General features: G+C 72.9%; 1 protein-coding gene across 1 annotated transcript in view; it reads right to left on the bottom strand.

Annotated features, from left to right (window-relative positions):
- The window catches only part of FSIP2 (fibrous sheath interacting protein 2), a 50,184-nt gene that overhangs the window by 4,361 nt on the left and 24,698 nt on the right, over nt 1–21,125 (bottom strand). The window contains exons 17-21 of the mRNA XM_039912322.1: nt 18,860–20,776; nt 18,577–18,808; nt 5,870–14,457; nt 3,462–4,016; nt 2,370–2,470 (exon numbers count right to left, since the gene is read on the bottom strand). Coding sequence (XP_039768256.1) covers nt 2,370–2,470; nt 3,462–4,016; nt 5,870–14,457; nt 18,577–18,808; nt 18,860–20,776 — 11,393 coding nt within the window. The remainder of the gene's footprint in view (nt 1–2,369; nt 2,471–3,461; nt 4,017–5,869; nt 14,458–18,576; nt 18,809–18,859; nt 20,777–21,125) is intronic.

Here is a 21,125-nt window from a genome sequence, read left to right as displayed (position 1 = left end):
GGACCCACAGTCGCCGCCCTCGGGCGGTTGAGAGAGTCCCCCTTGCTAGCCGCTCCACCCGCCTCCCCGGCCTTCTGGAAGTCACATCTCCCCCAGCGGCCTCGGACCCGTCCCGTTCCCCCTCGGCCCCCGGCCCGCCTCGGCCCGGCCGACGCCGCCCTCTCCCGCCTCTCCCCCCCCCCCGCCGTCTCTCCGGCCGCCCCTCCCCCGTCCCCCGGGGCGGGCTCCTCCTCGGCCTCCACCCCGGCACCGCGGGGGTCCCTCGGGGCTCGGTCCCGGGTCCCCTCCTCTCCTCCGTCTCCACCCGCTCCCTCGGAGAATTCCTTCGCTCCCACGGCTTCGACTCCCACCTCTAGGCGGACCGTTCCCCACTCTCCATCTCCAATCCCGACCTCCTTCCCTCTCTGCCGTCTCGCCCTCCCTCCCGCCTTCGGGACACCTCTACCTGGATGTCCCGCCGACACCTCAAACCTGACACGTTCGAAAAATAATTCATCCGTCCTCCCTCCGCCTTTCCCGCCGCCGGCCCCGTCTCGCCGGCCCGTGATCCCGGCGTCACCTTCGACCCACCGCTCTCCTCCGACCCACGTACTCAACCCCGTCCCCAAATCCGGCGGGTTCTACCTTGGCAACGTTGCCAAAATCCACCCTTCTCCTCTCCATCCGAACTACTTCCATGCTGATCGCAACCTCCTCCGGGAGGTCTTGCCCGATTAAGCCCCCTCCTCTTTCCCCGGCTCCCTCGTCGCCATCCGTACGCCGGGATCCGTGACCTTGGGGCGACCGGCAGTCCCCCACCCTCGGCCCCCGCAGCCCTCATCTACGTATCTATAAATTATACGTTTATATTCACGTCCAACTCCCCCTCCGGCCCCTCGGCTCCCCGTGGGCTGGGAAGGTATCCGAGCGACTCTGTTATATCGACCTCTCCAGAGCACTTAGTACAGTGGTCCGCACGCAGCGAGCGCTCGGTGAATACCGCCGCCGACGGTCTAAGCCCCTCTCCTCTCCCGCCTCGACTACCGCATCGGGCTCCTCGCCGACCTCCCCGCCCCGGTGCGGACTCCCCTCCGCCGCCGGCCCCGTTTCTCTACAGAAACGTCGGGTCCGCGTCCCCCCGCTCCTCGGGCGGCGGCCCGGCCGCCTCCGTGTCCGACGGGAAGCGGTGGCCGTCGGGTTTAAAGGCCTCGGCGGGGGCGGCCCCGTCGTCCCTCCCCTCCCCGATCTCCCCCTCCGGCCCGCGCGCTCCGCTCCCCTCGCGCCGACCTGCTCGCCGTCCCTCCGTCTCGTCTCTGCCCACGACCTCTTACCCACGTCCCCGCCTCTGGCCTGGCACGCCCTCTCCTTTCACGTAATATGGGACAGACCACCGTGGAGAAATAAAAAGCAGCGTGGCCCGGGGGGAAAGAGCCGGACCTGGAGGGGTCGGGGGACCCGGGTTCTAACCCCGGCTCGCCACCCGCCTGCTACGGGACCTCGGGTGAGTCGCTTCGGTTCTCCGAACCTCCGTTCCCCCCATCCACACAACGGGGATTAAGGCGGTGGGCCCCACGTGGGACGGGGACCGCGTCCAGCCTGCTTGGCTCGCATTCACCCTGGCGCTTAGTACAGGGCCTGGCCCTTAGGAAGCGCTTAAATGCCATTAGAGGACAACGAAGGCATAGTCGAGGAAGGCTCCTGGGAGGCGGGGATTTTAGGAGGCTGGGGAGGGCGGTGATCCGGTGAGCGTGGATGTAGGGGGGGCCAGGTCAAAGGCGGGACGTGGGCGAGGGGTCGGCGGCGAGAGAGACGTGACGGGGGGACGGCCAGGAGGTCGGCGTTAGAGGAGCGGGGCGCGCGGGCCGGGCTGTAGCAGGAGAGCAGTGAGGCGAGACAGGAGGGGGCGGGCGGGCGGGCGGACGGACGGAGGCCCTTAAAGCCGACGGACGATGAGCTATCACAGAATTAGCTCAAGTGGTAGGGCGCTCGCTTGGCACGTGAGAGGTAGCGGGATCGATGCCCGCATTCTCCAACTCTTGAAACGGGAAAAGAAAGCCACAACGACCCATAGAGCGAATGCATTTCTTAGAGAAGCAGCGTGGTTCAGTGGAAAGAGCATGGGCTTTGGAGTCCGAGGTCATGAGTTCAAATCCCAGCTCTGCCACTTGTCAGCTGTGTGACTGTGGGCGAGTCACTTCACTTCTCGGTGCCTCGGTTCCCTCATCTCTAAAATGGGGATTAAGACCGTGAGCCCCACGTGGGACGACCTGCTTCCCCTGCGTCTACCCCAGCGCTTAGAACGGTGCTCTGCGCCTAGTAAGCGCTTAACAGATACCAACGTTATCATTATTATTATTATTATTATTATTATTATTATTAATCGAAGGTACCCGAGTGGGGGAGAGGCCAAATCCTCTTGGTTATACGACGATGAACTCATGGTCCTGTGGATCAGAAAATAAGCGGGCTCTGAGGAAGTCAGCGTCTCTTCCTGGAAAACAATCGAACGGGGAAGGGGGGGTGAGCAAATAAATCACGCAGACATAATGATGTTGGTATCTGTTAAGCGCTTACTAGGTGCAGAGCACCGTTCTAAGCGCTGGGGGTAGATACAGGGGAATGAGGTCGTCCCACGTGAGGCTCACGGTCTTCATCCCCATTTTCCCGATGAGGGAGGGAACCGAGCCACAGAGAAATGAAGTGACCGGCCCACAGTCAGGTAGCCGACAAGGGGCGGAGTCCAGATTCGAACCCGCGACCTCCGACTCCCAAGCCCGGGCTCTTTCCGCCGAGCCACGCTGCTTCCCGTTATCATCGTCATCGTTGCATGGGACGGGGACCGTGTCCAAGCCGACTAGCTCACGTCTACCTCAGCGCTTAGAACAGTGCTTGGCACATAATAAGTACTATCATTATTACGACGATGTGGGGCAGGGACTAGGTCCAGGCGGCCTGGCTTTTATCCAGTCCAGAGTTTTGAACAGTGCCTGGCACAGATTTAAGCGCTTAACGAGTTCCATTATTATTACCGTCGTTGTCGTTATTAAATATCATCATCATATGGGACAGGGACTGCGTTCAACCCAACTGGCTTATATCTACCCCAGTGCTTAGAGCAGCGCTCGGCAAACAGTAAGCGCTCACTACTGCTAAGCAGCGTGGCTCGGTGGCCAGGGCCCGGGCCCGGGAGTCAGAGGCCGCGGGTCCGCCGTGTGACCTCGGGCCCAGCCGCTTCACCTCCCCCCGCCTCAGTGACCTCATCTGGAAAACGGGGATGAAGACCGTGAGCCCCCCCCCCCCCCGCCCCCGGGGGACGAGCCGATGACCCCGCACCTCCCCCGGCGCTCGGAACGGTGCTCGGCACCCGGCGGGCGCTTGACAGCTACCGTCACCGTTATCACGGAGCACCGCGGTCATCCCCGCCGTCCCCGTCCGACACCGGGGAGGGAATGGATCGGGGCGGCGCCGCGCTCCGCACTCACACTGATCCGGCCTGGCTCGTCTTCGTCCGGGGAGGCTCCCCCGGCGGGAGGGGGGGCCGGGACGCCGGCCTCCCCCGGCGGGAACGTCCCGCCGCCGTGCCCCGCTCCCTCCTCGGGGGCCCGCGTCCGGCTGGGGGCGGCGGCGGCGGCGGCCTCCTCGGGGGTCGCGGTCGAGGCGTCCTGGCAGCACTTGCTCAACGACAGGAACCTCTTCAGGCTGCTGGTGCTCAGGGAGGGCCTGGGCGGGCTGGGTCTGCTGCCCGACGGCTTCTGGAAGGCGCCCAGGTCGCCCGACTCCGACTCCTCCTCGAAGATGGTGTCGGCGAAGAAGGCGGGGGCCTCTTCCTTGAGCACAATCTCCTCCTCCTCCTCCTCCTCCTCCTCCTCCTCCTCCTCCAGCCGGTCCCCGTCCCGTCGGCCTCCCGGGCTCTCCTGATCGATGTCGTGAGCCACCAGGCGGATGATCAGGTCCTTCTTGTTTCGCACGTCCTTCAGGAGCTCCACCCGGGTGATGTCGGGCTTCGTGACGTTCTGGAACGAGTTGCGGCAGGCGGCCTGGCGAGGGAAAGCGGGGAGAGGCCGGGTGAGACGGGCGGGGAGCCCCCCCGGGTCCGCCCGCTCCCCTCCCGTCCCGTCCCGAGCGCTCGGGCCGGAGCCCCGCCCCCGGCGAGCGCTCGTCCGACGCCGTCATCGGCGCTGACCGTGAGGACCACGAGAGGCAGCGGGGCGCGGCGGCGAGGGCCAGGGCTTGGGAGTCGGAGGTCACGGGTTCTAATCCCGGCGCCGCCGCTCATCTGCCGCGTGTGACCCCGGGCCAGTCACTTCATTCGTTCGTTCAACGGTATTTATTGAGCGCTTACTACGTGCAGAGCGCCGTACTAGGCGCTTGGAACGGACGGGTCGGTAACAGGCAGAGACGGTCCCTGCCCTCTGACGGGCCTACGGTCTAATCGGGGGAGATTCACTTCTCTGGGCCTCAGTGACCTCACGTGGAAAATGGGGACGAATAATAATAATAATGTTGGTATTTGTTAAGCGCTTACTATGTGCCGAGCACCGTTCTGAGCGCTGGGGTAGACATAGGGGAATCGGGTCGTCCCACGTGGGGCTCACGGTCTTAATCCCCATTTTACAGATGAGGGAACTGAGGCACAGAGAAGTGAAGTGACTCGCCCACGGTCACACAGCCGACAAGTGGCAGAGCTGGGATTCGAACTCACGAGCCCTGACTCCAAAGCCCATGCTCTTTCCACTGAGCCACGCTGCTTCTCACGAAGACCGGGAGCCCCACGTGGGACGACCTGACGACCGTGGATCCACCCCGGCGCTTAGAACGGTGCTCGGCACATGGCGAGGGCTTAGCAAATACCATCAGCAGCAGCAGCAGCGTTATTTGGTGAATCGAGAGACAACTCCGAGCGCGCTTCGGGTGCGGTTAGAAAAGGGGCAACGTGCGGACTACGGCCCGGCGGGAGGCGCCTGGGTCCGAACCCCGGCTCCGCCGCCGGCCTGCCGCGGGACCTCATCTGACGATGATGACGATGATGATATAATAATAACCGTGGTATTGGTTAGGCGCCGAAGTGGATACTCGGGGAAGGGGCACGGGCCAAGCGGGGAGGGGCCGGGGCCCGGGAGGCCGAAGGTCACGGGCTCTAAATGCCAGCTCTGCCGCGTGGCCTCGGGCCAGTCACCTCGCTTCTCCCTGCCTCGGTTGGCTCATCTGTAAAATGGGGATTGAGATCGCGAGCCTCCATGCGGGACGGGGATCGGGTCCGACCCGATCTGCCTGTACCCACCCCGGCAACCGTCGCAGAATAAGCACTTGACCGATACCATAATTACCATCGTTACTGAAGGTTCTCGAGGGCAGGGATCATATCTCACATTCCAAGCCCTGGGTGCCGCGCTCCGCACATAGTAAGCGCTCAATAAATGCTACTGAATGAATATCCGTCTATCGTGATTACGTCGCCTCGATTTTGGCCGTCCGTCTCCCCCGATTAGACCGCGAGCCCGTCGCCGGGCAGGGGTTGTCCCTATCTGTGGCCGAATCGTACACGCCAAGCGCTGAGCACGGGGCTCTGCACGCAGTAAGCGCTCAATAAATACCAACGCACCAATCTATCGATAGATCTAAGTGCCACCGATCGAAGGATCCTCCCCGCGCCGCCCCCCCCGCCCCAGATTTAACGGCGCGCCCCGAATTCAGCCGATGGAGTCGAGTCTCCACCGGGCATCGGCCGCGGGTGACCCCGGGAGGGAGGCCGACCGGTCACTCGACGCTTCCGCCCGGCAGAGGCCCCCGAAACGGAAACCGATTCCGGCCCTCCTCCCAGATCCCCCCGGGGCGGGGGGGGGGGGGGGGGGGGGGGTCCGGAATCCGTTCCCTTCGCCCCCGTCCTCACCTCCAAGGGCTTCACGTCCAGCCGCCCGGTGTTATCGAGGGAGATGCGTCGCTCTTTCTTGCGGTCTCCGATGGAGCCGCCGGAGGAGCAGCTCTTGCCGGCGATGGAGGCCTTCCGGAGCTCCCCGAGGCTCAGCCCGGTCTTGGACAGGCACTGCTTCTTCAGCTCCTCCAGGGACTGGGTCTTCACGGAAATCACCGCCAGGTGCTCGGAGACGATGGACGGGTCGATCTTCACCGGCCTGGCCCCGATGCAGGGGACGACCTTGAGCGGGGGGTCCTCGGGCCGGGGCGGGGGGCCCGGGCCCTCCCCCGCCTCGCCGTCGGAGCCCTCCGGGGGCCCCGCCCCGGCCCCCTCCGCTTCCGCGTCCCCGAGGGCGGCGGCGGGCGAGGGCGGCGTGCCGGCCGGGCCCGGCAGGGCGGAGATCTCGTCGACGATCAGGCCGGCCGCTCTCTCCGGGAGGTCGCCGCCGAGGCCCCGGAGCTCGTCCAGGGGGTCCTCCTCCGACCCGGATTCCCGGAGGACGCTGGAGTAGATGGAGTCGACCACCTGGGAGACCCTCTCGACGTCTTCGGCGGGGCCCGCGGCCGCCGGGCCGCCGTCGCCCCTGGACGTCTCCGCCTCCACGGATCGCTTCAGGCGGGAGGCGATCCGCTGCAGCTCCGGCTCGGGGAGACCCTTCTCCGGGGGCCCGGCCCGCGGCGGGGCCGCCACCTTCGCCAGGAACGGGACCCGGGCCTCCTGGACCAACGCGGCCGGCGGCGGGGGGCGCGCCCGGGGCGCGCCCACCATCCCCAGGACCCTCCGGACGATCCCGCCGGCCTCCAGGCCCCCGTCGCCTCTCCCGGGGGCCGCCTCGCCCGCCGGCCCGGGCCGCAACTCCGAGTCCTCCATCGCCCCGATCGTCAGGGAGCCGATGGCGTCGGCCGGGGCGCCGCCCTCGCCGAGCAGGTCCTCGAAGACGGCCGCCAGGGAGCCGGCCTGGCTCAGGAGGCCCCGGTAGACGGCGTCGGCGATCCGGTCGGCGAGGTCCCCCGCCCCGCTCCGCGAGGGGCGGGCCTCGCTGACCAGCCGCACCAGGCGGATCTCGCTCCGGGACAGCGACTCCCGCAGCGAGCCGACGACCTTCGAGGCGACGCCGGCCATCTCGGTCTCCGGGGGCCCTCCGTCGTCCTCCTCCCCGGGGTTCCCCCGGGGGAACCCGGACAGCAGCTTGGTCAGGAACCTGACGGCGACCTCCTCCAAGAGGTCCGAGGGCAGCGACCGCCCGCGGGCCGGCGGGCCGGGCGGCGGGGGCCCCGCGGCCCCGCCGGTCCCCCGGAGGACGTCGCCCGCGACGGCGTCGACCTCCCCGCGGCGGCCGGGGGTCAGCCCCCCGGAGAAATACGTCCGCAGCCGGTCGCCGGACACCTCGCGGATCACGCCGTCCGCGATGGTCTCCGAGAGGACTCGGCAGCCCCCGGCGGCGCACTCCCGGAGGGCCGCGGGGGACCCGAACCGGGGCAGGAGGCGGGCGTAGATCGACTCGGCCGCCGCCCGCAGGACCTCGTCGTCGCCGGGGCCCGGGAGCTCCGCGTCCCGGATGCTCAGGCTCCGCTCCTTGGAGATCTCCGTCAGGACCGTGCTCACCAGCTTCATCTGGACGAAGCCCAGCTCGGAGAAGCCGCCGGGCCCCCCGGCCCCCGGGGGCCCCCGCGGCGGGGCGGCGGGGGGCGAGAAGATCCTGGCCAGGACGGCGGCGATCAGGTCCTCCAGGAACGCGTGGGGCAGCGTGACGGCGGGCGGCGTCGGGGGCCGAGGCCCCCGGGCGCTCCTCCCGCTGGCCTGGCGGACCCTCCTCACCACCTCCTCGGGCTCCAGGACGGAGCCGGGAGGGTCCGGCCCCTCGCCGGGCGGGGGCGGGTCGAGCCGGTGCTCCAGGAGCCCCGCCACCACGGCGCCCGTCAGCGTCTCGGCCAGTTCCGCGTCCCCCTCCTCGAGGTGGGCCCGGATGGCGTCGGGGGGCCCGTAGTCCCGCAGGACCCCGCACACCGACGAGTGGACCGCCCTGTCCACCGCGGTCCGGTCGGCGGAGGCCGCACCCCCGGCCTCCCCCTCCCGCCTCAGGACCCGGACCTGCGCTTCCGCCAGCTCCCTGGCGACGGAGTCGACCAACCTCATGGCCGTCTCGAAGAGCCCTCCGTCGCCCTCCCCGGCCCGGGCCTCGGGCTCCTCGCGGTCCCGGTCGCCCGGCGGGGAGGAGAAGACCAACTTGTTGACGATTTCCGTGAGGACCTCTTCCAAAAACGAAGCGGAGAAGACGGGGGGCGGGGGCGGCGGGGGGGCCGGGGGGACGCCCCGGTCCCTCGAATGGCGCGGGGCGGCGGCCGGCGGATCCTGCATTTCGACGAGCCGCCGGATCACGTTCCTCAGCTGATCCACGGAGCGACTCCCCGCCCTCGCGGAGAGCTGGGAGTCGGAACTGTACAGGATGTTGCTGTAGATGTTTTCGATGACGTTCTGGACGTCCTCGTAGGAGGCGGGCAGGTCATCGTACACGTCCGCCCACCCCGGTTCCGCCCTCCGCCGCCGGTACCGCTTCGGCACCCGGGGTCCGTGCGAGTCGGAGTCCGCCGAGCACCTTTTCCCCTTGGGGCTAGCAGGGCGAGCGGCGCTTCGGCGGGAACCTTCCCAGCTGGCTCCCAGACCGCTGTCCGTCTCGGACGCCAAGGAGGCGGTCTCGGGCGGCGGCTTGGGCGTCTTGGACGCGGGCGGCGTGGCTCCGGGCGGCAGTTCGGGAACCTCGGGGGCGAGCGGCGAGGCTTTCGGCGTCGCAGACGCGGGTGGCGTCGCTTTCGGTGGCGGCCGGGGCCCCTCAGGCGGAAACGGCGTGGCTCCGGGCGGCGGCTCAAGCGACCCGGATGCGAGCGGTGCGGCCGGCGGCGGCCCGGGCGCTTGGGACGCGAGCGGCGCGGCCTCCGGCGGCGGCCCGGGCGTCTCGGGCGCGGCCCCCGGCGGCGGCCCGGGCGTCTCGGGCGCGGGCCGCGGGGCCCTCGGCGGCTTGGGCGATCCGGATGCGAACGGCGTCGCTCTGGGAGGCGGCCCGGGCCCTTGGGACGCGAGCGGCGCGGCTCTCGGTGGCCGGGGCGTTCCGGAGGCAGGCGGCGTGGCTTTCGACGGCGGCCTGGGCCTTTGGGATCTGTGCGGCGCGTCTTCGGGCGGCCGGGGCGTCGGGTCCGCGAGCGGCGCGGCTTCCGCCGGCGGCCCGGGCGTCTCCCCCGCGAGGACCGTCTCCGTCGCCCCCGGCGGAGGGCTCTTGGCCCCGTGAGGTACGTCGCCGGGCTCGAGGAACGACAGCAGGAAGGACGACCAGCCTCCGGAAAAGAGGGGCCGGAGCCGGAAGGCCGAGGTGGCCTTCTTCGCCAGGCCCACGAGCATTTCCACCAGCGCCTTGTCGTCCTCGTTCAGGTCTCTGTAGACGTCTCGTTCGGAGCCGCCGTAGTTCTCCAAAACCCGATCGTACACGGAGTCGGCGATCCTGCCGACCGTCTCCCCGTCCACCCGCGGGCAGGAGAGCTTCGCTTCGGCGTCTGGCAGGACCCGGACGTCGTTCTTCCGCAACTCCTCCGTCAGCGAGTCGACCAATTTCGCGGCCCTCCTCGGGACGTCTCCTTCCGGGCCCCCGGGAGCGGGCAGGGAACAGATTCTGTGGACGAGCCCCAAGACGACGTCTTCTAAAAAGGCGGCCGAGTAGACGGCGGGGGGCGACGCCGACGCCGGCGGCCCCCCTCCCTTCGGCGACCGGGGGGTCTCGCTCCGGCCGACCGGGCCCGGCGGGGCGGCCCCGGCCCCTTCCGGGAGCGGGTCGAGGGGCCGATCGACGAGCTCCTTCACCGGCAGGCCGGCCGCCCCGGAGACGGCCCTCCCGGCCTCCGCCCCCGGGTCTCCCTCCGCTCCCGACGGCGAGGCGGGGCGTTCCGGGACCTTCCGGCGGACGGCGTCGGCCGCCTCCCGGCTCCGCTGCCCGGGCCCGGGCCGCGTCCCCCGCCCGGCGGCGGCCGGCCGGATCCCGCGCGCCGAGGTTCCCGACAGGACGTCCGGGGTGGGCCGCGGAGCCGCCTCGGGGGAGCCGGGGGAGGGCGGGGCCGGCGCTCCCGCCTCGGGCGCCGCCGGGGGCGAGTACGAGGGCAGGATGCGCGTCAGGAGCTTGTAGATCATCTCCTCGACCAGGGAACGGGGCAACGCCGCGACCCACGAGGGCGGGGCCGGGCTCCCCGGGCCGATGGCCCCCAGCACGTCGGCGACGATCTTCTCGGCCCTGAGCGAGGCGCGGCTCGCCGGCGCCTCGCCCGAGACCAGGGCCTCCATCTGGTAATCGTAGATCTCGCCCAGGACTAAATGGTAGATCTTCCGCCCCAGGGGCCCGGGGTCCCTCTGGACGTCTCGGTAAAGGAAGATGAGGGACCGGTATTCGCCCAGGATGCCGTCGTACGCGGAGTCGACCATCCGGCCCACCATCTCTCGGGCTCTCGGGCAGGAGGCCAGGTCCCAGGCCGGGCCCTCGGTGAAGGCGATCCGCGCCTCGGCGAACTCTCCCACGACGGCCCCCACCAGGCCCGTCACGACGCCGGTCACTTTGGAGGCGGAGCCGGGCGGGCCGTCCGTGTAGAATACGTTGTTGGCGAAGGCGTAGAGGATTTTGCTCAGGAGGGCCGAGAGGACCTCCTCCAGGAACGGGGCGGAGTTGGCCAGGGCCACCCGGGACCGGCTGAGCCGGCCCCCGGCCCCGTCCGCCGCCGGCGAGACGGCGGCCTCGGCCCGGGTGGCTCCTCCCGGGGAGGGGGAGCGGAGGCGGTGGTCGACGACGGCCCGGGCGCCGAAGCCCGCCGGCTCGGGGCCGGGGAGGCCACCCGGATCCCGGCTCCCCTCCGGCCGGAGGGTGCCGTCCGGACGGGCCCGGGAGAGGTCGGCGGAGGCGGCGGCCGCCGCGCGCTCGAGGTCCGCCGCCGGGCCCCCCCCGCCGCCGGGCCCCCGCTCGGCGACGCGGACGGCGTGCCCGGGGACCGAGGTCGCGGCCTCGCTCACCGGGCCCGAGACCGTCTCGCGGAAGGCGGGGTCGGCGGGGCCGGGCCGGGGGGCCGCCCGCGGCAGGAGCCGGGCGACCATCTCCTCCACCTGGGCGCAGGAGAAGGGCGAGGCGCGGCCCGCGGGCCCGCCGGGGCCCAGGCGCTCCCGGACCCTCCGAGCCACCGCTTCCGCGTCCAGGGTCGAGTAGGAGTCGGGCGGGACCCGCCCCTTCAGGCGGGCCTGGAGCTGGAAGTGGCAGGTCTCCGCCAGGACCGTCGCGGTGATCTCCGCGGCCAGGGTGCCCGGGTCGCCCCGACGGGCCAAGCGGGGCACCCCCAGGACCCGCCGGCGGACCCTGTCCGCTATCCCGGCGGTCACGGCCTTCTCGACGGGCGGCAGGCCCAGGGCCTCCTCGGCGGCCCGGGAGAGGACGCTGACCCGGGCCCCGGCGAACTCCTCGGCGACCGCGCGCGCCAGCCCCGAGGCCCGCTCGTCCGGCCGGCCCCCCGGGCCCCCCGGCCGGCCGCCGACGATCTCGGCCACGACCCCGGAGGTGATCTCCTCCAAGAAGGCGGAGGGGTAGATCCGGGCGCCGAGGCCCAACCAGGGCGTCCTCTCGCCGGCGGGCCGGGGGGGGCCCCTCCCGGTCACGAACGGCCGCAGGTGCCGGCGGCAGACGCTCCGGACGACGGCCCCGGCGATCCGGTCGGTCGGGACGTCCCCGGGGCCGCCGGCGGCCGGGCCCGCCCGCGGGCCGGACTCCCGCGCGACGCCGCTCAGGACCGAGTCCACGAGGCTCTGGACCTCCTCCTCCGAGTGGACGGCCGCCGCCTCCCCGTCCCGGGAGAACCCGATCTCGTGCCTCGAGATCTTCGCCCTGATGTCGCCGACGAGCTGCGAGGCCACGGCGTTCAGGCCGGCCGGCGGCGGGTCCCCGGGCCCGCCCCTCGGGGGGCTGGAGGGGAAGATCCGGGCCAGGAGCCCGACGATCAGGTCCTCGAGGAACGCGTACGGCAGCACGGTGCCGTAGGGGCCCGGGGTGCGGACCGCGGCGTCGGCCGCGGCCGGGGGAGCCGCCCGCTCCCCGGAGAAGAGGGGGTGGGGGAGGCGGTCCGAGGGGGCCGCCGCCGCCGGGCCCCCGTCCGCCCCGGGGTCCAGCCCGTGCCGCCTCAGCGCGTCGCCGTACACCGAGTCCACGAGCCGGTCCACGTCGTCTCCGGCCCCCACCGCCCGCTCTCCGGCCCCGCCTCCTCCCGGGGGGAAGACCTCGGACGAGAGGCCGGGCGGGGCGTCCCCCGGGGGAGGCGCGGGGCAGACGCCCGGGGCGGGGGCCGGGTCCGCCTCGGCCCCGAAGCGGGGGGCCCCGCCGGCGGACAGGAAGGGCCGGAGGTGATGGTCCGCGATCTCCTGAACGATGAAGCCGGCGATCCGGTCGACGACCCGCGGGCTCCGGCCGGCGACGCTCCTCCGCACGGCCCGCCGGGAGCCGGCCAGCCGCAGGAGGTTGCCGTAGACCGAGTCCGCCATCCTCCGCGGGGCCGCCGCGGAGCGGTCGTCTCCCCCGGCCTCGCGGCCGGCCAGCCAGATCCCGTGCCTGGAGACGGCCCGCGCGACCTCGGCGGCGGCGCGCGCCGCCCCGTCGCCGGGCCCCCCGGCCGGCGGGGGGAGGAGCCGCCCCACGAGCCTCCGGATCACCTCTTCCAGGAACGAGCGAGGCAGCACGGTGGAGTACGCGGCGGGGCCGGCCCGCAGGTCGGCGCCGAGCCCCCGCAGGACGTCCTCGGCCCGCAGCGGGGAGTAGGCGCCGGGCGGCAGCTTCCCCGCGAAGCACGGCGGGAGCCGGTGGTCCGGGATCTCTCCCAGGACCAGGAGGGCGGTCCTCTCGGCCAGGGCCTCGAGGTCGCCGGCCGACCCCCGCCCGGGGGCCGCCCGGGCCCGGTACCCCCGCAGCACCTCGCCGAAGACGGACTCGACGACCCGGTCGACGGCCTCCCCGCGCAGCGGCGGGAAGCACAGCCGCTCCTCCGCGTCCCGGAGGACGCGGACCCGGGCCCGGTTGAAGGCCTCCACCACGGGCTCCACGAAGCGCGCGTTCATCTCGTCCAGCCCCGCCTCCGGGAGGCCCCCGGCCCCGTCCCGGAAGGCGACCAAGAGCTGGGAGCAGAGGTCGGAGACGACCGCCTCCACGAACGTGGCCGAGTAGACGTGGGCGTCCGGCCCGGCCGGGCTCGGGGGCCCGGGCGCCGCCGCCCCTTCCGTCTCCCCGCTTCCCGGGGCCGGACCCCCGGGCGGCGGCGGGGCTCCTCCGGCGGGCCTCGGTCCCGGTCTCCCCGACGGGGAGCCGGAGGCCGCCTCCCCGTCCCCGCCCCCGGAGGGGAGAGGGGGCGGCGGGGGACGACCGCCGGCGGCGGCGGCCAGCTTCTCCATCAGGGACCCGACCAGGCGGTGGGAGACGACGCTCAGGAGGGAGTCCGACGGCTCCAGGCCGGCCTCGGCCTCGGCCTCCCCCGGGGACCCCGGGCCTCCCCGTCGCGGCTCCGCCGGGCCGGCGTCCGCCGCCCTCCGGGGCCGCCGGGGGTCGCCTCCCCCGGGCCTCCGAACCGGGGGGAGGAGCCGCTCCGACAGGTCCTCGAGCAGAGCCCCGGGGGCGTCGCGCTCGAGATGGGCGCACCGCTCCAGGAGCGTCCGGATGAGCTTCTCGCACACCACCTTCAGCAGGAAGGCGGACCCGGGGGACAGGCCCAGGTCGTCTTCCGGTCCGCCGGCGCCGAGGCGGTACGGCGGGGGGCCCGGACCGTCCCCGGGGCGGTCCCCGGGCGGGAACAGGTCCGACACGATCCGGAACACCTTCTCGACCAGCTCTTTCGACGCGTCGCTCCTCAGGCCGCCGAGGAGGCGGTCGATCCTGTCGGCGAGGGGCCGGGTCGGGCCGCCCGGGGCCGCCCGGTCCGCGAGGCCCCGGGGTCCCCCCGGGCGGCCCCCCGGGAAGCGGGCGCCCTCCGGCTCGGGGGAGGGTCGTTCTCGACGCCCGGGCCCGGCCCCGGTTCGGAACCCCCGGGACAACGCGTGAATCGCCGCCACGAGGAGGTCCCGGGAGACCTCGTCCAGGTCGGCGTCGGACACCCCCGGGCACCAGCCGTAGGCCGCAGGCCGGCCCCCCGTCCGGGCGGCCCGCAGGATGTTGCCGTCGGAGAGGATCCGCAGGGCGGCGTCCGCGACGCCCGAGGCCAGGGCGCTCACGGGCACCGCGAGGCGCTCCGTCCGCCTCAGCCCCGGCCCCCGGGACAGGACGGACACCACCGGGTCGGGGGCCGGGGGCGCCCGCGGCCGGGCGGGGCCGTCGGAGACCCGCGCGACCACCCGGGAGACGACGGCGTCGGTCAGGTGCCGGCACAGCCGCTCCAGGGAGGCTTCGGTCTCCCCGATCCACGGCGGGCCGGGGGCCCGCCCGAGGCCCGCCGGGGGCGGCCGGGCCTCCGGCCGACGGACGGCCATCTTCCGCGACGGGATGGAAACGCCGGCGGCCTTGCGGTCGTAGGGACCTGGAACCATCGGAGAGGCGGGGTGAGCGCCGGCTCTGCGCCGTCCTCGGCGCTTGGGAGGGGACGAGACGACCCCTCGGGTAACGGCATCCGGTCAACGCTCGCGGTCTCTGGCCGACTCTCGTTCGATTCTATTTATTGAGCGCTTACCAGGCGCAGAGCACTGTACTAAGCGCTCGACGCCCGGCGTCGATACGTAGGACTGTCCGACTGACAGAGTAAACGCTCGCTCATCCAACCCCACCGTTACGACGATACCTACCGCGTGCCGGGCACCGTACCGCGCGCCGGGGTGGACGCGAGCCGACCGGGTAGGACGCGGCCCCCGTCCCACGCGGGGCCTCCCGGTCTCAATCCCCGTTTACGGACGAGGGCGCCGAGGCCCGGAGAAGGGAGGTGACTCACCCAAGGTCACGCAGCAGACGAGCGGGCAGATCGTTATCGTCAACGACCGTCGTTATCGTTACCGTGAGGGGCTCGAAGGGGTGGGCCGACGGCGGGGGGGGGGGGGGGGCGCTCTGAAAATCGGCGGGCGGGGGTGAAGGGAACTCCCGCTTCCACGTAGGCGACTCTGGCCGGGCAGTTCCGAAAGGGTACGACCCATCAGTCGATCGCCGATATTTCCCGAGCGCTTAAATCGGGCGGAGGGCGCTGTACTGAGCGCTCGGGAACCCGGCACGCGGCAGATCGGGTAGATGTGACCCTTGCCCCCGAGCGGCGGCACGGCTTAGCGTGGCAAGAGCCCGGGCCTGGGAGGCGGGGGTCGCGGGTTCTAATCCCGGCCCCGCCGCTCGTCAGCCGGGTGACCTCGGGCGAGTCACTTCGCCTCCCCGGGCCTCAGCGACCTCATCTGCCAAATGGGAATTAAGACCGCGACCCCCCCCAAGGGGGACGACCTCGTATCTCCCCCGGAGCTCAGAACACAGCCTGGCACGTAGTGAGCGCTTAACAAATACCATCGTCGTCGTCATCATCATCATTATTATTATTAAGAGGAGCTGGCGGTCCGCAGGGGAAGGTGGACGTTCAAATCAATTACGGATAAGGGAACCCACAGACCATAAAGGTCCGGACCTAAGTGCCGCGGGGTTGGTGGGGAGCGTATCTTCGCACTAGGCCACGCCGCTTCTCCGACAACGATAACCGTCGTATTCGTAAAACGCTAACTCCCCGGGGCGGATCCCGGTTAGGCCGGACACGGTCCCCGGCCCCGCGGCCTCGATCCCCGTTTCGCAGACGGAGTCACCGAGGCCCAGAGAAGTGCGGCGGCCGGCCCGAGGTCACCCGGCGGACAGGTGGCGGGGGCCGGGACGAGGACCCGGGTCCTCCCGCCTGCGAGGCCCGGGCCCCGACCGCTGGGCCGCCCCGCGGCGGCCCCCTCCTCCCTCCCTCCCCTCTCCGATCTCCCCCGCCCCGGCCGGGCCCGCTCGCTCCGCTCCTCTCGCGCCCGCCCGCTCGCCGGCCCTCCGTCTCCTCCGTCTCTCCGCCCTGGCCCGGAACGCCCTCCCTCCTCGGATCTCACCGACGATGACCCTCTTCCCCTCTTCAAGGCATTTTATCCAAGGCCCGCCTCCTCCAAGAGGCCTCCCCTGACTAAGCCCCCCTCTCCTCTTCTCCCGCTCCCTTCCGGCTCGCCCCGACTCGCTCCCTTCCTTCATCCCGGGCCCACAGCCCTTGGGTCCGCCCTCCCCCCCCCCCCCCCCCCCCCCCGCCCCGTCATCGGTCGATCTCTATTACTGCCTGCCTCCCCCGCCAGACCGTCGGCTCGCCGTGGGCAGGGAACGTGCCTTTTCGATTCTACCGTCCTCGCCTAAGGGCTCGGGCCAGTGCTCCGCACCCAGAGAGCGCTCGATAAACGCCACTGACCGACGAGACCGTGGCTCTCCGCTCTCCCGGACATCCCGCCGCCGACTCACACTCACTCGGCGTGTCCCGAACGGAACTCCCCGTCTTCCCACCCGGCCCCCGGCCTCCCTCTGTCTTTCCCGTCCCCGTAGACGACGCCACCGCTTCCACGGCGCGCACAGTCACCGCGGAGGGGAGTCCTCCCCGGGGCCCGGAACTCCCTCCCGCCGCGCAGGGGCGGCCGCGTGGCCCCGCGGACCCGGCGGGCCGGAGAGTCGGGGGGCCCCGGCCTCCCGTCCCGGCTCCGCCGCCTGGCCGCTGTGCGACCTCGGGCGAGTCCCTTCACCTCTCCCGGTTCCCTCGTCCGGAAAACGGGGGTGGAGACCGGGAGCCCCAAGTGGGACGGGGAGTGGATCCAAAATCCGATTCGCCCGGATCTCCCCCCGCACTCGGGGGGAGCGCTTAACCAATATCGTCGTCGCGTTATTCGACGGTCCACCCCTCTCGGCGCCCTCAAGATCCTCCGAGGAAAACCCCCACCTCCCCCAAGAGGCCCTCCCCGACCGAGCCCCCGTTCCCCCTTCCCGCCGACCAGGTGCTTAGCTGTGGACGCCTCAAACACGTCGCTACTCGCCGCCATCCCCCGGTCCTTATCTAAATACCCTCACATTCTACCACCTCCCCTACCCGTAGTTTCTCTTAACGCCCGACTCCTCTTTCCCCGGGGGGGCGGGGATGGCGTCTCCCTGCTCTGTGGTTGCCGGGCTTTCCCCGGCTCTTAGCTCGGTGCTCCGCGCATGCTGAGTGGCCGACAAGATACGGTCGAGAGGGGTGGAGTGCGTGACAGCCGTGTGACCGCGGGCGGGTCACTTCACCTCTCTGCGCCTCGGTTCCCTCATCTGTACAACGGGATGGAGACCGTGAGCCCCGCGTGGGCCGACCCGATGACCCCGCATCTCCCCCGGCGCCGAGAACGGCCCTCCGCACACAGTAAGCGCTTAACGGACGCCGACATTAACGGGAGACCGGCCAGCCGACGGAGGGCCCCGAAGCCGACGGGAGCGAGTTTCCGTTCTGTCGCGGAGGCGGCCGGGCGACGGCCGGAGGGTCCCGAGGAGCGGGGAGACGCGGACCCGACGTCTCGGGGAGGAAACCCGACGCGGGCGGCGGAGGGACGGGAGGCCGGGAGGTCAGCGGGGAGGCCGAGGCAGCCGTCGGGGCGGGACAGGGGGAGGGCCCGGCTGGGCCCGGCGGCGGTTTGGACGGACGGGAAAGGGCCGATTTTAGGGGACGCCGTGGGGCGGAACCGACGGGACCCGGCGACGGCTCAGACGCGCGGGCCGAAGGAGGGACAGGAGTCGCGGGTGACGCCGAGGTCGCGGGAGCGCGAGACGGGGAGGGCGGCGGCGATGTCTTCAGGGATGGGAAAGACAGAGCGAGGAAGAGGAGGAGTTCTGTTTCGGGACACTCTGCGTCTCAGGCGTCGGCGGGACGCCCCGGGGGAGCCGAGAGCCACGGTCTCGGCCGAGAAGTCGTGATAGCGATAACGGTAACGCGGGTACCGGTTCAGCGCCCGCTACGTGCAGAGCGCCGTTCTCGGCGCCGGGGGAGACACCGGGCCGCCGGGTCGATCCACGTGAGGCTCACGGCGAATGCCCGTTTTCCAGATGGGGTCGCTGAGGCCCAGAGAAGGGAAGCGACTCGCCCACAGTCAGCCCGCTGACAGGCGGCAGAGCCGGGATTCGAGCCCAGGACCTCTGCCTCCCCAGCCCGGGCTCTTGCCACCGAGCCAAGTGGCGCGGCCTAGCGGGCGGAGCCCCGGCCCGGGAGTCGGGGGACCCGGGTCCTCGCCCTAGCTCCGCCGCCCGCCCGCTGCGAAAACGGGGACTCGATCCCCGTTTCCCCTCCCCTTCAGACGGCGGGACCCGGAGATCCCCCACCGACGCCGGCACCCGCTTACGACGCCTGGCACACGGGAAGCGAGCCGGTCAGCCCCTCGTATTCAGCGAGCGCTTCCCGCGGGCAGAGCGTGGGACCGGGCGCTCGGGAGAGGACCCGGTAACGGGTCGCCGGCCGCGTCTCCCGCCTCCCGGGGGAATCCAGTCGGCGGGTGGGATCTAGCGAGCGCTCAACAAATACCACAGTCGCTGTTCTCATCTGGGGCCGGACTTGCAGCGATGGGTCCGGATGAACGGAACCCCTCTCCGCGTCCCCGTCCCCCCCCCCCCCCCCGCCCCCCGGAAAAACCCGGTCGTTTCAACGCCGGGGACTCACCTCGAATCCTCAGGCCCTTCAGGCACGAGACCACGGCCTCCGCCACCCGCCTCGCCACCAGGTGGATCTCGGCGGGGCCCAGGTCCCGCTCGGCGAAGGTTATGGCCTCCGGTCGTCTCGGGGGGTCGGACGGCCCGCCCCCGCGGGGCCGCTTGCTCTCCCATCTGGAGAGCAGGGCGTCCTCTCCGGCGGGCCGGTCGCGGTCCCGGGGGGCTCCCCGCCCCTCCCCGGGGCCCCCGGGCCCCGCCCCGCTCCAGCTGACGGGCCGGCGGCCCCGGCCCGCGTCCGCGGGGGCCGGCGAGGGGGACCCGGAGAGCGGAGGCGTCTCCGGCGAGGCGAGGAACGGTTTGAGCGTCTCCGCCGGGCCTCCCCGGAAGAGCGGGGGATCCCGGGCCCCGCAGCCCCCCAGGACGGCGTCGACGATGCTCTCCGCCGCCAGGCGGATCTTCAGCGGCGACGCGCCGGCGTCCTCGGGGTCCCCGACCGGGAGGCGGGGTCCGGGGTCCGCCCCGCTCCCGCCCGGGGCCCCGGGGGGCGAGGGTCCTCCGGCTCCGCCGGTGGGGGAGGCCCGCTCCTCCTCGCCCCATCCGGCCCGGACGCCGCCCTCCCGCGGGGCCCCTCCCCGGAAGGCCGGGCCCCGCTCCGGGGAGTCGGTCCGGCCGCCCCTCGCCGGCGGGGCCCCTCCGTCTCTCCGGAACCACCTCGGCCCGGAGGCCGGGAGGGGCCCCGGGCCCGGGGCCTCGCCGGCGGAGTAGCGGAGCGACGGCGCGAGGTACGGGGAGGCCCCATCCCGCCGCTTCCCTCCGTCCTCCGCGCGGACCACCGCGCCGGGCACGTCGACGGGGCCCGGGTCTTCCCGGAGGCGGCCGGCCCCGGGCCCCCGGGCGGGCGCCCCGGTCCCCGCCGCCGGCTCGGCCCGGTAGACGAGGTACGTGCGGCCGGCCCCCGGGGCCGGGCCGCCCGCGGGCGCGTTGCCCGGCGAGGGCCGCGCGACCGCCTTCCCGGGGCCCGGCCCGCCCCGGTCCATCGGGGAACGGACGCCCCGGCTGGCCCGGACGCGGTCCCCGGCGTCGCCCGGCGGGGCGGCCTCCGGCCGGAGGATCTCCCCGTCCAGCAGGTCGCCGGTGACCCCGGGCACGCGGCCGACGGCCTCCGTGGCGCGGCCCCGCAGCTCGCCGTGGAAGGCGTGGACCCGGACCGCCGTCCTCCGGGCCGAGCCCCCCGCCGGGGGGCCGCCCCGTCGGGCCCCGGCGGACGGGTCGCTCGACGGCCTCGGTCGGGGCGGCCTCCTCTCGCCGGGCGGCGGGCGGGAGCCGTCCGGGGGCGCCTCCGCCGGCTCGCACGCGCACCCGAGTCCCAACTGCCCGTCGGCGAACCTCTCCAAGGCGCGCGGGACGCCGGCGACCATCCCCCGGGCGGCCTCCGGGCCGGGGAGAGCCCTCGCTTTCTTTCGCCGGCTCGGAGCGGCGCCCGGGCCCCGTTTCCACGGAGGGGGGCGCCTCCCGCGTTTACTCCGTCGAGGGGTCTGGCCTTTCCTCCCGACGGCCGGGTCCGTGCCCGCCGGGGAGGGCCCGGGCGGGGAAAGGCACAGCTCCAGCTTCTCCGGGACGACGGCCGTCACCTCCCGGCCGAACGGCTCGACCTGCGCCCGGCGGGCGGCGGGGGGGGGCTCCCGGGGCCCGTCGCGCCACGTGCTCTCCCCGGCTTCGGCGGGGGGCGCGTCCGGGAGGGACGCGGCCCGCCCCGACCCCCGGGCCTCCGGGGGCACCCCGCCCGCGACGTCCTCGGCGACCGCCGCTATCTCCCGCCGGGCGCCCTCGGGGTCCCCGGCCCCCGCCCGCCGCCCGCCCGGCGGCGTCTCCACCCCTCTCCCTCCCGGGGGGGAAGGGAGCCCTCCGGCCCGGGGAGGGGTCGCCCGACGGGGGAGGCCGCTCGGGCCGGCGGCCTTCAGGTCCCTCGGGACGGCCCCGGCCGCGTCGCCGGCCTCCGCCGTCCAGTCGGGGGGAGGGGGCCCCGCGCCCGCCGGCCTCCGCTCCGCCTGCAGCCGGTGAAGGCCCCGCACGACGGTCTCCAGGATGTCGCCCACGATCTCTCGGGCGTGAGCCTCCAGCTCCGCCCGGGGCGGCCCGGCCGAGGCCGGGCGGCGGGGGCGGCCGTCTCCCGTCGAGAAGGGGCCGGGGGACGGCGGCGGGACCGGATCCTCTCCCGCGGGGCCGGGGGGCCCCCGGGGCCCGGCGTCGGGCCCGGGCCGCCCCGGGGGCGCCCCCTCCGCCTCCAGCGCCGCCCGGGCGGCCATCTTGCGCAGGACCCTCCGGACGAGCTCTTCTCCGGCCACCGCCCGGGCGACGTCCGCTCCGCCGGCGTCTCCGTCCTCGTAGGGGGCGGGGGGAGGGGCGGATCCCGGCGCCGCCCCGGCCCCCGTTCCCGGGTCCGCCGCGAGGACGGAGCACATCCTCCCGACGACGCTCTCGACGACGTCGCCCGCCACCCGGCCGACGGGCGGCCGGGGGCCCCCTCCCCGGCCGGGGGCGGCGGCGGCCGGGGCCCGG

Source organism: Ornithorhynchus anatinus, chromosome 6 (assembly GCF_004115215.2).
Source record: "Ornithorhynchus anatinus isolate Pmale09 chromosome 6, mOrnAna1.pri.v4, whole genome shotgun sequence".
NCBI lineage: Eukaryota > Metazoa > Chordata > Mammalia > Monotremata > Ornithorhynchidae > Ornithorhynchus > Ornithorhynchus anatinus.
The sequence above is the reverse complement of the archived record's forward strand: the minus strand, read 5'-3'. Positions and strand labels throughout refer to the sequence as shown.